The 16,724-nt window shown below is 35.6% G+C and overlaps 1 protein-coding gene across 8 annotated transcripts in view; it reads left to right on the forward strand.

Moving 5' to 3' along the window:
- PPFIA2 (PTPRF interacting protein alpha 2) overlaps nt 1-16,724 on the forward strand; it is a 353,334-nt gene that overhangs the window by 175,317 nt on the left and 161,293 nt on the right. For all 8 annotated transcript variants that reach the window (XM_037389538.1, XM_037389537.1, XM_037389539.1 and 5 more), the window contains exon 3: nt 9,069-9,131. In XM_037389538.1, the coding sequence (XP_037245435.1) occupies nt 9,069-9,131 (63 nt within the window). The remainder of the gene's footprint in view (nt 1-9,068; nt 9,132-16,724) is intronic.

Genomic DNA, 16,724 nt, shown 5'->3' on the forward strand with positions numbered 1-16,724 from the left:
GTGAGGATAGTTCAACTGGTTAGAGAGAGCACATTTTTTTTAATGTATATGTATGAACAGTTAAACAGTAAACATGTTAAGTGCCTTTGAAGAGTACTCTAACTTGTATATTCCTCAGTGAATACATAAGCCAGAAATAGCAAAACACAAATCTCATTTTACTTTCTCCTTGCCCATGTTAATCGAGAATTGAGGTATACCCTTCTGGGCCTCCGTAATGTAGATGGGGGGGTCATAATGTTTGCTCCTTTTTTTTTGCTCAAACTCATACAGCCTGATCATGGCCCAGAGTTCTCCACAGCCCAGGCAGAGCCGAGTATCTCCCAGGAGTGCAAGAAGTGGCTGCATTCTGCACTCAACCAAGGGCAGCTTTTCTTCTGCCTCGACTTTCTTCCAGGAGATCAGAGAGCTGATTGTCCCTCTGTTTGCAGGAAACTTGACATAGTGGCACATGCATTTAGGGAAATGAGGGAAATATTCATTACTACAAAATAAAAGCATGATTCACTCCTATTTTTTTCTCTACATAGAAATCTGAGGATTAGAACAGGAACAGATTTTTAATAGGCTTCACCTGACTTTTGTGACCAAATCAAAGTTTTATGCTGTTGTGTAAAATTATTTAGGCATGCTTTTTGGCTTTGCTGTCTGCTGCAGTCATACAGTAAGAATGAAACTACAGAAAGCAACATTTTCAAATTAGTGCAAGTATGATTCACTGTATTTTGAACATGTTTTCAGAATTTTGGCTTTATATTGCCTTTGACAAAGCTCTGATAGTCCCAGTGATTTATGTCATGTTTTTGAGGTTTCTGTCTCCCACAAGATCCATGAGGTTTCTGAAACCTATATAGGCTCCTCAGGTGCATTCAACCTCTGCCTAACCTGGATTTGTCAGAAGTCTGATCTCTTGGGACCATGCGCACATAACATAATTTTTAACACACTGTCCTAAACTATGTTTCTTTTATTCAGAGCAGTATGCAGGCATGCGTGAAATGCAGTATTTTCTTTCCCTACAGCCTGGGCTTCAGTGACAAGAGAGATTAATACTGTAGGCTGGGAACAAGTCTTCCAGCTGGGTGATTAGAGGAGCAGGATTTCAGGGAGTGCAGGAAAACACTGTAGGTGTATTTGGTTGGTAGTTTATTTTTTCTTTTCTTTTGCTCTTTCATTCTCTTCGCCTCTCTTTCCTTCTTTCTGCCTTCCTTCCTCTCTCCATTTCCTTTTCCCTTTCCTTTCCTTCCTTCCTTTCTTTTCTCTTTTCCTCTTTTGTTCCCCCCCCCCCCCCCTTGCCTTGCCTTGCCTTGCCTTAATACAATACAATGACTTGGAACAGCACCTGGAAAGTAAATATCAGGCTCTTCGTGCTTCACTAGATAGAGCAAAAGAGTAGTCAACATGATTTCCACAGACTTAGTTTGAAAACCAATTAGCATAACATTGCAACATGTTCATATATTTTCATATTTTTACATGATATTAAATGAGCATGTCCTTTGTTTTATACACTTGTAATAAAAAGCATCTTGTAGTTTGAAAAGACTTTATGCAAAAGGAATGCTGACAATTAGGCAAGGAAATATTTTTTCGTTTTGACTAAGAACTTACTCAGATGGTTCCTTTCTAGACTTTTTTTACTAACTAAAATTTTAATGATGGAATATAGGCCTGAATTGTTTCTTTGCCTCAGTACAACACAGAGGCATGATCTTGAGATATTTTAATGGCTATATGAACTCAAACTCTGCTTCTCTAATCACTGTTCTGAATCTTTATGTGCTATAATAAATTTCTTCTAAGTCCAATATATTTAAATCAGTATTTTATAGTGTAAATATAAGAGCTTATTTTAACTACAAAATCACATCATAAAAAAAACATTTAAAATTATTGATCGAAGAATAATTAGACAGTTCAGTCACTGTGAAACTGGTAAGCAAATAAATATGAATCTTATTATATCTTTAAAATGCTCACTTAATGATGTATACCTTACCTAGTATCATCCAGTGACAGTACTGTGTGAAGATTACTATACAGGTTGCAATATCTGTCTTTCTACATCCTAGGTTTTAAGGGCTACATCTTGCAGATTTTTACATGTAGATGTAACTCTGCAGTGATAAGTTCCCTATATGTCAGTGGGAATATTCCCATGCATGAAGTGTATGAAGGTCAATGTACACACCAGACAGCTCACAGTGATATAAATGGTTGTAGAGGGTGGTTTTTGTTACTTCTTTTTACTTTTTTTCTGCAGGCTATCATCATCAAGCATATGGTAGTTATTTTATGTGTTGTTTTTGTACATATATACATGGGGATGGATACAGGTGTGTGTGTTTATGTACAATGTATATCAAATATTAGAATCTTAAAATGGTTGAGTTGTGAGGGACCTTTAATGGTCAACTAGTCCAACCCTTCTGAAATGAACAGGGACATCTTCAAATAGACCAGGTTGCTCAGAGCCCCGTCCAGCCTGACCTTGAACGTTTCCAGGAATGGGGCATCTATCACCTTTCTGGGCAACTTGTTCCAGTGTTTCACCACCCTCATTGTAAAAAAATTCATCCTCATATCTAGTCTGAATCTATCCTCTTTTAATTTAAAATCATTACCCCTTGTAGTATCATTACAGGCGCTGCTGAAAAATTTTTCCCCATCTTTCTTATAAGCCCCCTTTAAGTATTGAAAGACTGCAATAAGGTCTTCCCGGAGCCTTCTCTACTCCAGGCTAAATGTCCTTAGATACTTCTTTGTATATATTGCATCTTATATATGCAAAATTATTTATATGTACACGCACATGCACAGACACACCAATTATGATCATGCAAATGAGACTCCATTTGATTTGCTTAAATTCAGAATATAGGCACTTTCAACTCTGTTAGCTTAAAAGTACTAAGTTGGTAATTTAGGACCATTCATTTACTGCCCATATTTACAATATCATTATAGGTAACTGAATAGTTAAGTGAATGAGAAAGTATAGTTAAAGAACAAGGATCATATATTAAATAATTTCTTTATATGGAGGAAGAAAAATGAATTATATATACTTTGGTTCAACAATAAAAGAACACTTTCTGCACAAAATCAGTGGAGAGCTTTGGATAAGAGGCCTCTCACAAAGATGACTGATATACTATGGGCAGCTGATAGTAAGATGGAGCAACATAAAGCATTGATGGGTCTGTTGGATTTTTTTGAAGAAAATATCTAACATTGTCTTCCAGTACAAATGTTAAAAGAAATCACAGTGACATTATTTTTTGTTTAATTTAAATGATATATTAAAAGGTCAAACTCTTTTTCAGGGATAGCTATGCATTTCTGTGGAACAAACAGCAGTGGGATTTTACAGAATTTACTGAGAACTTGCATGCTATACAAGTTTCATACAGGCTGAGTCCCAGTGTTAGAGACAAAATCTGGTTTTGCTGTATACCCAGAAATGTATTTTACTGAGATTTAAACATTAGTTGTAGTTACTTTTTTCAATTTGAGATACCAATGCCAATATGTAATTTCCAGAAGAGAAAAATTTTAATGCATTTATGTGAGGGGCTCATTTTGAAAATAAATACTGAGTTCTTTAGTCAGTTAAGTCTTCCACTTGAATAGTCAGGACAGATTCAAATGTATCCTTTACATTTTTTGTCCTCCCTAGTTATGTGTCTGTTACACTGAAGGAGCATCCTCAACAGATCTAAGTGTGGCACAATCTCTCTTCCAACTTCTTTTCCACCCAAAAATCAAACTTGCAAGTAGGCTGTGAGTCTGAGCTACCTGGTGTCATTCAGCTTTCCTGGTGAGTCTCAGACTGTTGGTTTCTAATGTGCCCCAGAGGCTGCAGCCAACCCCTACCCGAAAGCATGCTGCATATGACTGGCAAGTTTGGTCTTCAGTGGGATTGCAAGGCTTGTCTTCATTGCTGCGTTGCTTTCTAAGCCAGCCTTTACAGACAGTTTTAAGACTTAACGCCTGCCAGTGGATCTCTGAGGTGGCTGCAGAAGAGGAATGACATGCCGTTTGTTCATAATGGTGTTGGCAATGAGCTGACACCTGAAATCACTTGTTGGTTGTCACAGACTAAATTTTTCCAGAGGAAGCTCCAAGAGCTTCATTACTTGCAACTTCAGGCAAGTGCAGAGCTGTCACTAGAACTATTTTCAGGGTTAAAATTCTGTCTGGATTGTTAGGGAGAGACTGGGTAAGGTGGCCAATTTTCACATCCTTCATCCTTTGTTCCCTCCTATTGTAGAAGCTCTCTGTCTTGCTCAATTTACAGGTACCATATCAAACATAATGAGAACCCTATGTCCTGTAACACCAAACAACATTTAGTATTGAAAAATAACAGAATCATAGCATAATTTAGTTTGGAAGTCATCTCTGGAGGTCATCTAGTCCATGCATGGCTAACTTTATAACTAGATCAGGTGTCCCAGGGTCCTTTCCAGTAAAGTTTTGAAATGGTCTTCCATAAATGAGAACACATTGATGGGATAATTGTTACAGACAGGTATTCAGTATGCAGTATGTGAATTTTAAATACACCTTTGAGACTATTAAAGTAATCTTTGCCAACATATGGATATCACACTTCTCTTTCTCTTTAGAACAGGAAATATGAATGGCAACTAAGAATATATTTTGTTACTGTGAATTCACATGATGACTTCTCAAAATTAGTGTAATAGATTCATACTATCAACAACAAATACTATCACATGTATCTGCTGTATCTGTGGTATAATGTACCATGATATGCCATGATGACCTTATTTGTTTTGTAGCATTACTTCCAGTCCAGCCCACACTTAAAAACCCCAAACAAACAAAACCAAAACCAAACAATGGATTCTGCATTAGTGTACATTTGTCTGCGTGTATGTATGGGTACAGTATAGATTAAACTGGTTTCAGCTTGAGTTGAAGGTACTGATTGTTAAAGTCATCATGTGAGATGCTTGGGATATTACGTGCAACAGGCTTCACTTAGGAAAGGCTTAGCTGAAGCCACTTTCTTAGACTGAGTGCAGAGAACAGGCAGTGAATTTCACTATGAAATATAAACTTTTTGAGATATTGTACCTATGCATAGTGGTAGTGTTCTTTGTGTTTTTATCTTTTTTTTTTTTTCTCCATCTACTAAAATAACAAATAGAATACTTTCTACAAGAATGGTTTTAGAAAATAGGGAACAGGTCTATTCCTTTTGGGTTTTTTACCTTGATGACTGTTCAGATGGCTTGCTAAGCATGACCTCAGTTAGCTCCCTCACAGAGATGATACATAAGGGAAGAAATGGTTCTTGTCTGACATTGCCTAGTTTCACTAATTAATGTGAGTAAATAAAATTTTCAATAGACTAAAACACCTAAATAGCATTTTGGACTCTGGTGAGTGATATCAGACTTATAACCACAAAATTCTTGTCAAGAAACATGAAATATTGCTCTGAGGGATTTTTTTATTATTATTATTTCTGAGAGCAGGTTTATCATTATTTTTCTAGTAATTAAGTTCCACCTACCTCAAAGAAGTCAAAAAATTGGGGAAAAATTGCTGGTTTCTTCAGTCTGTCAAAAAATTAGATTTATTTGGTGAATATCTTTGAATTTGCTAGCAGCTTTGGATACCACCAATTGTGAAACCCAACTTTCTTTTTTATTCCATGTCCTTATCTTAGACATGACCTTGAAATTAGTGCTGTACTGCTCACATCATAACTGAGAACAGGAGTTCCTGCTCTAGTAGAACTTTGACTGGGGACTTGCTAAATTTGGATTACAATGATGTTGGTATTTAGGAAAATACAATGTGTTTCATGTGACCTGTACAGCAAGATCACTTGAAAGCTCGGTGCAACTAACCAGTTTGGTGTAAGCTCAGGAATATCAAAGTTAGACTTCATGAATTTTCACCTGTTTCTCATAAGTTAATTTACAGGTTTAGCTAAAACATTGTTTGACTTCAGTGCTTCCACAGAAGCTTGAAATTGTAATCTCATGTATCCTTTGTCACTATTTCCATCTAGTTGTGAAATGCAGGCCAGTTTGGTGCCTATGTGGGCCGTTAAATGTGATTATTGTCTCATGCGGGCTTGGAAACTCCAGGAGGTGTAGCTTGGGTGTGTACATACCTAGAGGGCTTTTGGTAGGTGATGCATTTTCTGAAAATGTTTTCAGACATGCTACAGCTTCACACAAGACTTTTCTATGTGGAAAACCAAAAGAGAGAGGAGAAGGAGCCTGGAAACATTTCTGGGTCCATCATTTAGGATACAGCTTGAGAATCTGTCCCTGTGCATAACAAATAGCAGCTAAAGTGCACATCCCAAGCAAGAATATATGCACATTCCAGAGATTCATTTTCAGAACATCTCTCCCTGTTGACCCTGTTTCCTCCTCTGATACATTTTAATGCTAATGCATTTTCTCAAAGAGGACCAAACTGTATTAGAAAGTTTCAAGAATATTAATCCTAAAAGGTTATAGTTACTAGAGTACAAAGTACTCAGTAGATGCTATAATATTAGATGCATTCCTGAATGAAATAAATATTTTATCAACGTGCATGAGATGGGAATTGCTGCGTTACTTACACTGCATAACTCATTCATGGATTTGGCCTCTCAAAGGTTTACCAGGAAAATCTTCATGCCAATATGATGTATTTACCTTAATATGCATAGTTTGAAGACAAACGATTTTAGAATTAGTGCACAAATTTTGTAGTTTTTATTGAATATTTTTCTTTCATTTCTTTTACACGACATTTTAGGTACTATGAGTCCAGTTGGACAGGAAATTACCATCTCTATAAGGAAATAGCCTTACAGCATTGAAATACCAACGATCACTCATTTCCAATTACATAAAGTTTCTCATAGTAGGCCTGAAAAGTCAAAATACTGGATCAAACCTACCAGCTGCTAGAATTGAACACTGTTCATTTTATACCTTTCACCAATAAACTTTTAATCACAGTTTTACAAGAGGAAAGAGGGGGGAAACTGTTTACAAGATAATTTGAAAAATTAGGTTAACGTTACTCAGGGATTATTGCTGTTAGCAGGGATGGGCAGTGAAGATGAATTAGTTAACAGAGCTCAGATGCAGCAGTCAAAAGTATACAGTAGATCTACCTTTTCACACAAAAGTGCAAAATTATCAAAAAACATCATATAGTAGATGTACATAAATTGAGATGTGCAAAAAATGTGTAAACTATTTACATATTATCCAGTTGTATTTGTTTCTACCCTTTTTTAGTATTTTTATATGTATGAACATTGAGATTAAATTTAATAAACATTAAACTGTTATTAAAGATGTGTGAGATGAAGTAATGAATGGATAAAATTTATAATGTGTATGTATCCTTGTGCTGAGATATTGTTTATTTAAAACGGTGTCATGCTGACATAACATGGATTGTGTTTTTCTTGCAAAATTCTAGAGCAACAGAATTTGTTAAAGATGGTCTTAAAGATCCATCTATGATGCATGAATTGACCATGAAGTTGCTTTGCATGGAAATACCTTTTCAAAAGTAGCTGCTTTGTATGAATTGAAACCTCCTTTAAAAAATAATAAAAAAGTTTTCAAATCTTTAAGGGTGTTAATCTAAAGAAGGGAAATCTAACAGAAGCCAAGAACTTGCCAGCGTAATGGAGAGTTTTGTTTAAAATTCGTTTTTTGTTACCACTAATAGCATAATTCTCCTTTAAAATGTCGAAAGTTTAAAACTTTAAAATATTTAAAAAGTGGTACAAATCACAATGTGAAGATCATCAGCAATATTTGGCTTCTAGATAGATGAACATGGATACATGCCTGTGGCTGTTATTAAACATTAATAATGTGCACATTTTTGTTTACTGCAAAAGTAAGTCTTAATATACAGTCAGGCTTAAATTCCTCATAAATTATAATAGTAGTCATTATAAAACACATCTTGCAATGTGTTGTATTTTCCAAATGATATATTGTGCTATTAAAAATACGTGAATCCAAAAATACTGTCTTTTTGTCAGGTCTGAATTCCAGGTATACTGAACTGAGTTGGTAAATAGTCACAAAATAAAGCTTAGGTCAATGTTTACTTTGAAAGACGATGAAGCTCAACTATAATTAGCATGAATGTTGAATGTATTGTTACATATGCTCTCAGCAATAGAAAGAGTGTTTAGACATTTAGTCTAGAACTGTTTGCGTTTTTTGAATGGCAGTCAGGATAGATTGAACCAGAGGTTTAAAAAGTACTTCTAGAACTTTTTGAAAATTTCTGTTGTTGATTTCCTCTGAAGTAAATATTGAATCTGAAGAAATGTCATCTGGTCAGATTGCCTGCTAGTCAGGGTCTTTCTAAAGAAGAATGTTATATGTTGGGCTCTGCAAAAATAAATGAAGAAGTCATGAAAAAGGAGGAAAAATAATATTCAATGCTAAAATATATTCTTCAGATAGCTGAAGACACTTCCAGATTTTTAACTGCACATAGCTTCTTTCCTGCTATTTTGCCACTCCTGATTATTTGGTACAACAGAGAAGTATGAGACAACATGGAAATTTTATCAATTTCATAGATATATTCTACCTAATAATTTAATAGGTTTACTTCTCTTAATGTCTTTCCATAAGATGTTTTAATTTGAGGGAGAAGATTCTGCTTTCTTCAGACCTCACAAACAGTAAACTTCTTGCTTTATGTAGACACCTCAGATTAAAGTTAACCATGGAACTATGATTATTTCTCCATAGTTATCTGACTGTTTGACAGTGCTTCAGAGTTCGCTTCTGCAAATGCAGTACAGAATGCTGAGGTGACTTGCTATCTGGTTGTTCTCAGCACCTCATGAGCCAGGAGATGTAACAATACTTTCAATTTTTTTGTGTGAATTTCAGTTGAGCCACATTTTTGTTCTCTTAGATCAGCTTGCTTGAATGATAATAACATTCATCTTGTTAGCATGGTATAATTTAAATATAATGTAGCACTGTGCAAAATTCTGTTCCATTCAGGAGAATCTCTGTTGCCCCCTTTTTCAGATGACGGTTGCTGCTGGTACGAGCATTGAGAATAACATTCAAAGGACCATATCCTGCCCTAATGTATGTTCAAAATATCTTGGATTTTTGCGTAATTTAATTGCAAAGCCTCCTTATGTGAATTTGATATTTTTTTGCCCACTCAAGCTTGTGCATCTTGAGGTTACTTCACATTATATGTTTCAGGGTCAATGAATATTGTACTACAAGTGAGGTCTCAGCCTATCAAAATCCTGAATTACTGTCATTTTTTTCCATATGGTTTGATGGTGCAGCTGAAGAAAGACAATGATAATATATTCACTGTTCCTTCTGCATTTACCTTGCTTCCCACCCAGCTCAATGCTCCTGTCAGTTGAAATCAGCAGAACAATAGGCAAAATGAGGAAAGCAATGAGAGGCTGTATTTTTTCTACTTAACCTTGTTCTAAATTGGCTTTTGATATAAAGATGTGTAACACTAAATTTGGAAGGAAGGTAATTTCATTTTTCTTGCTTAAACAAATATGTCCCATGACTTAAAATAGAGGAAAGGAGGAGTTACTATTGCTCATGAAAGGCAGAATAAGAAACATAATTTGTTAACAAAAGAATCAAATCATTCACTTGTAGTATAATAGTTCATTTTTCTTTTTTTACTAAAACTATTCAGATAATGGCAAGTCATTGGGCTAAAATTGAACCTTTCTGCATTAGTAGGGTAAAATTAATGAGAATTTGGGATGTACCACTGAGAAAAGACCATGGTTCTGCATTATATAGAAGATATTTTTTATAATGTAATATGTTTAATAATTTATTTTTCAGCTAAAGATTATCATATTTATAGGGGAACTGATAGAAGTAAATCTGGATAAACATTTCCATAACCTTAAATTCTTTTATGATATAAAAATAATCAAAGTACAAGCACAATATAGTTAAAGTATCTAATAGCTAAGAGAAAAAATACTGTGATTTAGTGCTGGTAAGAAGTTAGTTTGTTCTTCCTATCTGAGAAAAAAATTCAACATGTTAAAACAATCTTTTTTCTGGAAAGTTTGTGCACTTAAGGGAACGTAGAAAAATTCTTTACACTGCATTCTTAGAAGATACTGCATCTTACTATCTGAATCATTGTTGATTTCTGAATACATTCCTTGAATGGACCAATATTATAAATTCTTGTCTATGATTACAGCTTCATGGAATCAGTTCAATTCCAGTTTCAGACTTGCTTCTATGCAGAGGAAAAAAAGCTTCCTTAATACATAGTGTATGATTAATCTGCAATATCTTCCAGATTTGTAACATGCCTTTAACTTCTCCAAGGCAATTTTAGTATTACAGTCTTTAAATAGTACAATTTTTAACAGAAGATAGTAATATGAAAGATAATAATATGTCAGAATTGACAAGCGTGAAAAAATGCAGGGTTTCAATTTTATTTATAGAGGTATATAAATATATATACCAGTACATATATCAGTATAAAAATATACAATATATATATAGTACAATAACAATTACTTCAAAATTGTTTGGTTTCTTTTAGTTTGTTTTCTGTTTTTGAAAATTTCATTAAGACAGGCTCTAAATAGGTGATTTCTTAATGAAATAAATCAAAAACTCTGAGGTTATCTGTTAGTCTTTGGAGTATATCCATTGCCATTAAGATCAGTAAGCAATTCATTAACCCATTGAACACAAACATCCTTACTCTTACCTTTAGAGATCACAAGAGCTGTCATTGTAAACTACAGTTCTTGGCTATCCCCCATTTTTTATTTTGTTCCTTCTCTTTGAACTGCTGTGGGGATTTTTTATCCCCCAAAGAAATATATCAACCTCCACAAGAAAAAGGATAAAGTTTAGAATTCATTAAATGCTTTTCCAACTCAATCTCCTGATTTTCCTGTCTAAAGTTTAGTGCTGAATTTAGCGTTGTTTCTGCTGTAGAGACAGTAGAGGCTAGTCAGTCTCACCTGTTGGGTCTCTGACAGTATCAGTCTTTTTCTGTTGACTAAAAAGAGAACCTAAAAGGCCATATTGGCTTAGGTACCTTGTTTGTAGGTGGTTAAAATGAATACAAACCCTGTTTTCCCAATTTAAGATTGTGTTTAGGACAAATATTACCTCACAAGACTGTATCCTCCTAAAAACTTGGTAGTCAATTGAGTTATGATGCAATTGCTTTCAATCAAGAAAACAAGGTATATACCATGTGAAGAATCATCCCCCCTTAAGACAGCTTGGATGGATTGTCATTGAGGGGTCTTTTTACTTAAGCAGTAGGTTAGGTGAACAGCTTAGCCTAGACATTAAAGACCATTCTCAAAGCTGAAACTCTGAAAAAAAAATGTTTCTATAACAGTGTAGACAAAAAAACCTGTTTCTATAACAGTGTAGACAATGTGTAGATAACAGTGAAACTTCTTGGAATTCAGTTGAAAGACTAGGTTTTAATATTTGTCTCTGAAATCTCTCCGTGAACTAAAAGTTATTCTTAAATAGTCTTTAATAAAAAAATAGTTCCCATTGTAGATTTCACTTTCAGTGTAAAAAAACTAAAAATAAAAACTTTCATGTTTAAAACTACTGTTTATTTCCTCCCCAGTGAAAAATAACACCATTCAGTCACAAAGGTGAAACAAGCTCTTGCCATTATTATTTATTTACACCCAAAGTCATTGTGAAGTGGTCACGAGGCCTAATTTTAAATTCTTACTTTATAAATAGGTGCAAACAACCAAAATTCTTAAATCTGAATACTTCTAACAAGGAGACACAGCATTCAATCCGTTTCAGGAATTCCAATTAATTCTCAGTGGAAGTTTATCTTATGTAGGTGGGGTTTTTGCATTTGAATTCCTCAAATTACTTTCTGGTTTTATTAGATTTTTTAATTTATAATTAATAATGACTAGAAGTCCTGTTTGATATGGAAGAATCCTTTTCAGAGACAGAATATAATCCCTGCCAACACCTACATGTCATCCAAATGCACAAAGTCTTCAGCAAGAGCAAAGTGTCACCCTTCCACCAGCATCTTGTGGGGACAACAGGAAGGGAAGGTAGTTCTGCTTTACAAGTACTTCTCCTGGCACAAGATCTTCTTGGGGCACTGTAACAATTGCAAAAGCAGATCCAGCTTCAGTTCAGAGAAATACTGTAACTGAAAAGTCATCTAAAACTTGATTAATAATTGGAAAGTGTTTTATTCATTCCTAAATCCTCTGGTTTCCTGATGACTGGAAACTGTTTATATAGCTATTCATTACTGAATAAAACCCAGCTCCTTAGGCTTTTTCATAAGTACACTTTTATATTATGAGTGATTGTTCTCATGCTAATTAGAAAAAAAATTGCTAAAGTAAAAACTTAATGCACTTTGTAATATATGAGAAAGAAAATTAATTAAACCATTTATTTTATTCCATTGCATTCCAAACCCACGGTTACCTGTGTGAACCATAGTTTTAATAACTGCCATTAAGGCTGTCAAATCTACAGCTGAAACTGTTTGAATGCATGGTAACTTTTCAATTATTGGGCTACATTATTCTGAAATGTTTTCTGGTTTCTTGTAATTACTGTTAATTTCTCAACTTTGTATTTCTGCCTTTTTTAAAAGGGATAGCTATAGAGGATTCTCAAAGGCATAAAAATTTTGGGTAGTATATATTGCGCTGGTTCAGCATTTTAATTACATGGTATTAATTATACAGTTGTAATGAATTCTAAAACTCAGTTGTTTAGCCAAAAAAGGGCACAATACATTTGATCTGAGTTTTCTGGCTCTTAATCTCAGACTTAACATACGTTTCTGGAAGGTCATCTAGAAGCAGAGTTTGAGATGCTAAAACTGTACAGAAAACATACATTGTTTGTGGGACATATGTTAAAATATTTTAGAAGTCTTTATTAAGCCCAAGTAATGTTTCTTAATGTTATTAATAGCAAATGTAAGCATGTTTTTAAATATTAAGGGTGTATAGTGTATAATTTTTCTTAGTAGAAATACACTGCAAAACCTGCAATATAACTGAAACTCAAGAAGAAACTGCAATATATTCAAAATTGAGAACTCAGATATTATGATGATTTTCAAGGTACAATTTTGTGGGCCGTTTCCCACAAATGAAAAAATCTAATTTGCATGCTGTTGCTCTGTGAAGTTTACACCTCCACAGTCTTCATTATAGGCTTCAATTTACCTTTACTCCCACACAAACTTTCTGTTTTCTATCATTCATTATTATAAATTGTTTACATGAGAGAAGCTGAGTGAAGAAACTGAGATTATAAGCAATAGTAATACCCTATTTCAGTTTATTCCTTTCTCTTATATATTGTTTAGTGGGATAATAAAAGCCACTTAACTGCTAGGTTTGCTGTCTTATCATGTACGATATCTCAAATCTTGACACTGTGTGTGTATGTGTGTGTATATGTATATGTATGTATGTATTATTTTTATAGATTAGTCTTTACACAACCAATACAATTGCTATATACTTTGCAAACACTATTTCTTGATAAGAATTAATGTCTGCAGATGTACTCTTACATGTGTTCTAATGTGCCTGGACAGAAATTACTGATGGATGTAGAGTAATTTAGACAGAACAGTCTATCATACTTTGATATCTCAATGCCATTACTTGATGGCTGGAAACACTGCAAACTAATGGTCAGAACAGACAGAACACTTTGTATGCAGAGCCAGGTGCTGTGGTTGCATGACCTTGAGCTTAGTATTAACACTCCTTTTTCTTTATTGCTCTTTGAGGTCCACTTTAAAAATGTGAACAGCAAAACACAAAAGAAAGTGGTGGCAGGTATTAAACATGCTGTTTTCTTCATTCGAAACAGCAGAACTTAAGTCAATGATTTCTAAAATGAAATTGCTCCATATAATAAATGAAAACACTTAATGCATATAACTGCAGAGAAAACTAATTATTTGTTAAGTGCAAAACCAATGAATTTTGCTATTGCACTACTTCTTCATGGAAAAGTCACATTTGTTCTGTATAAAGGGATACATACCTTCAGGAATTCTTCATAGAGCTACTTACAAATTTTAGAGTAATTACTTTGAAAATACACCGCTTTTTTAATTCCAGCATATGTGAATCAGGCTGTTGTGTTTAGTTAGATATTTTATTACTTACATAGCTTAATGTGTGTAAATTTTTAACATATTTTTTCATTATTTTATGACTTTAGACAAGATATAGAGCATATATAGAGAGACATTTTCTACAGTAGTTCTGTAGGAAAACAGCAGTTTTCTTATATTTTATAAAATTTGGCTGTTAGAAGCATCTTATAAAACTGCTGGTTTTCATTCAGCAACAATCTTAATTCTTTACAATGTTTCAAAAGGTGGTTGGGGAGGGTTACATTAACTGGGGGAGAAAGACAGAAAGCTTTGTTAATGTATAGAAGCCTTAAAATATCAGTGTATTTCTTTTTCTCCCAAATGGTAATGAAACTATAATTCCTATGCTTTCTGGATACTTCTTTTTTTTCTATCAAAGATTAAAACCTGCTTTTTTTCATAAGTTTATGCACGTGAATAAGTTTATTCACGTGATTAAACTGAGCCTGTTTTTTTTTTTTTGAAGTTTAAGCCAAATGACTATATTCTTAGGTAAGCTGAAGCAGAAATTATATTTTCTATCCTGGGAACATTTCTGAGATTAGAAAGTAAAAATACTCCAGAACTACTACACATAGGAACAAAAAGTCAGAAGCCAAAACATAATTACAAGCCTCCAAACTTTCTCAGGTTGCTATGAAAGCCCCCTGAGCTTTCAGCTCAACTCCTTCAGCTCGTTTTTGATGATCAGATGATTCAGTGGTTTACCAAGTGGTGACCTACCCCCTGAAGCTACAAACCCATTTCATGTGATCACCTGGTACTTTCAAGTGTCAGACACTCTTGGCACTTGGCACATAGAGGTCTTAGTTTTTGTCCATGGAGGGAAAAAAAAAACCTGTAAGGAGGTTTCTTTTTTTTCAAGCTTTTACCCAAACTACATAGTTTAAAGTCTTCAGGAGTTACTTCATTAACAGTTGCCAACAGAAAAGCAATTTCAGTTTGTTCTCACTGCCAGTGACTGTGCAGCCTTATATTTTGAGCATGACACTAATCTTTTGGCCCTCATCTTCTGTTTCCCTGTGCAGCTCAATGTTTCTGCCTCTGCTCCAGACCTCTTGACAGGCAATTAGCTGGCAGATCTGCTGCCTGGCCAGCTGTGCCGAGTGTGTTAAATTGTAAGCTAGAAAGTGATAGCAGCAATGCACTGCAACCAGGAAGATGCATCACTGGCAAATTCATGTCTTAGCAACAGCATAGTGCCCTGCTCCGCAACTATGTGGCTCCATACTCATGGTGATGCTGTATTATGCACAGCATCAGTGTCCCAGCGTAGCTTTGAAAGCACTCCAAAACTTTACAACATTTTGGACTGACACAGGCCCAATGCATTGATTCTACTCATCTGAGAGACTGAAAATTGCAAAATCAGAATCAGGAATTAGGAGTTGTAGATGCGTTAGCAAGGGATTTGTCCACACTCTTTTGATTTTAATTTTCGTGTATGCACTGGGAATGGACACAGTACCACATGGTTAACTCTGTTTTCAACTACAGCGTGTCAATATATAGATGCTTATCTGTTGCATCCTGGGAAGCAGCTTTATAATCAGTACTCGATATCATTGCAAAGAGTATTATATGAAAAAAAATATTGCCTGGGTGGGTTCACAGAAACTAGATGTTACCAGACAGCTTTACTGAGCAGATCTGCTGGAGCGCAATACCCAGGACCCTTAGCTGGGCATTCCTGTCTCTGCGGCCCACTGAGGGGCTGAGTTGTCATTACAGGCTGACCTTTGCCAGCAGCCAGGTGCCCACCTTGCTGTTTTCTCGCTCCCCTCCCTCAACCGGACAGGGGGAGAAAATAGGATGAGAAAGTTTATAGGTAGAGATAAAGATTGGTTAACAATACCAGTTACCACATGGACAAAACAGACTTGACTTGGGGAAAATCAGTTTAATTTGTTGCCAATTAGAATAAATTTGGATGGCGAGAAACAAAGACAAAAATTAAAATAACACCTTCCACACACACACCCCCCTTTTTCCCAGGCCCAATTTCACTCCTGCCTTCCCAGCCCCTCCATCCTCCCCACCCCGAGCGGCAAGTGGGTGTGGGGGATGGGTGTTGGCGTCAGTCAATATCTCCTCTCCACTGCTCCTTCTTCTTCACACTTTCCTCTGCACGGCATGGGGTCCTCCATGGGCTGCAGTATGGATATCTGTTCCACTGCCTGGAGCATCTTCTCCTCCTCTTCCTTCTCAGACTTTGATGCCCACACTGTAGTTTCTCACTCCCTTTTTCTTTCCCTCCTCTTTGCACACATGGAGTTGTTTTGCCCCATCTTTAACACACTTTCCCAGAGCGGCCACCCCCACAGCTGGATCCAGTGGGAACTGGCTGTGTCCAGCACAGGGCAGCCCCAACCACACCTCAGGGGATCCCTGAGGGTCCCTGCAGCCCCCTGCAGCCCCCTGCCACAGCCCAGCACCTGCGCCCAGGACACATGTGTAGCCATGCTCTGAGCATGCCTCACACAAGTCTACACACCGTGTGAGCGCTGCCC

Source organism: Falco rusticolus, chromosome 5 (assembly GCF_015220075.1).
Source record: "Falco rusticolus isolate bFalRus1 chromosome 5, bFalRus1.pri, whole genome shotgun sequence".
NCBI lineage: Eukaryota > Metazoa > Chordata > Aves > Falconiformes > Falconidae > Falco > Falco rusticolus.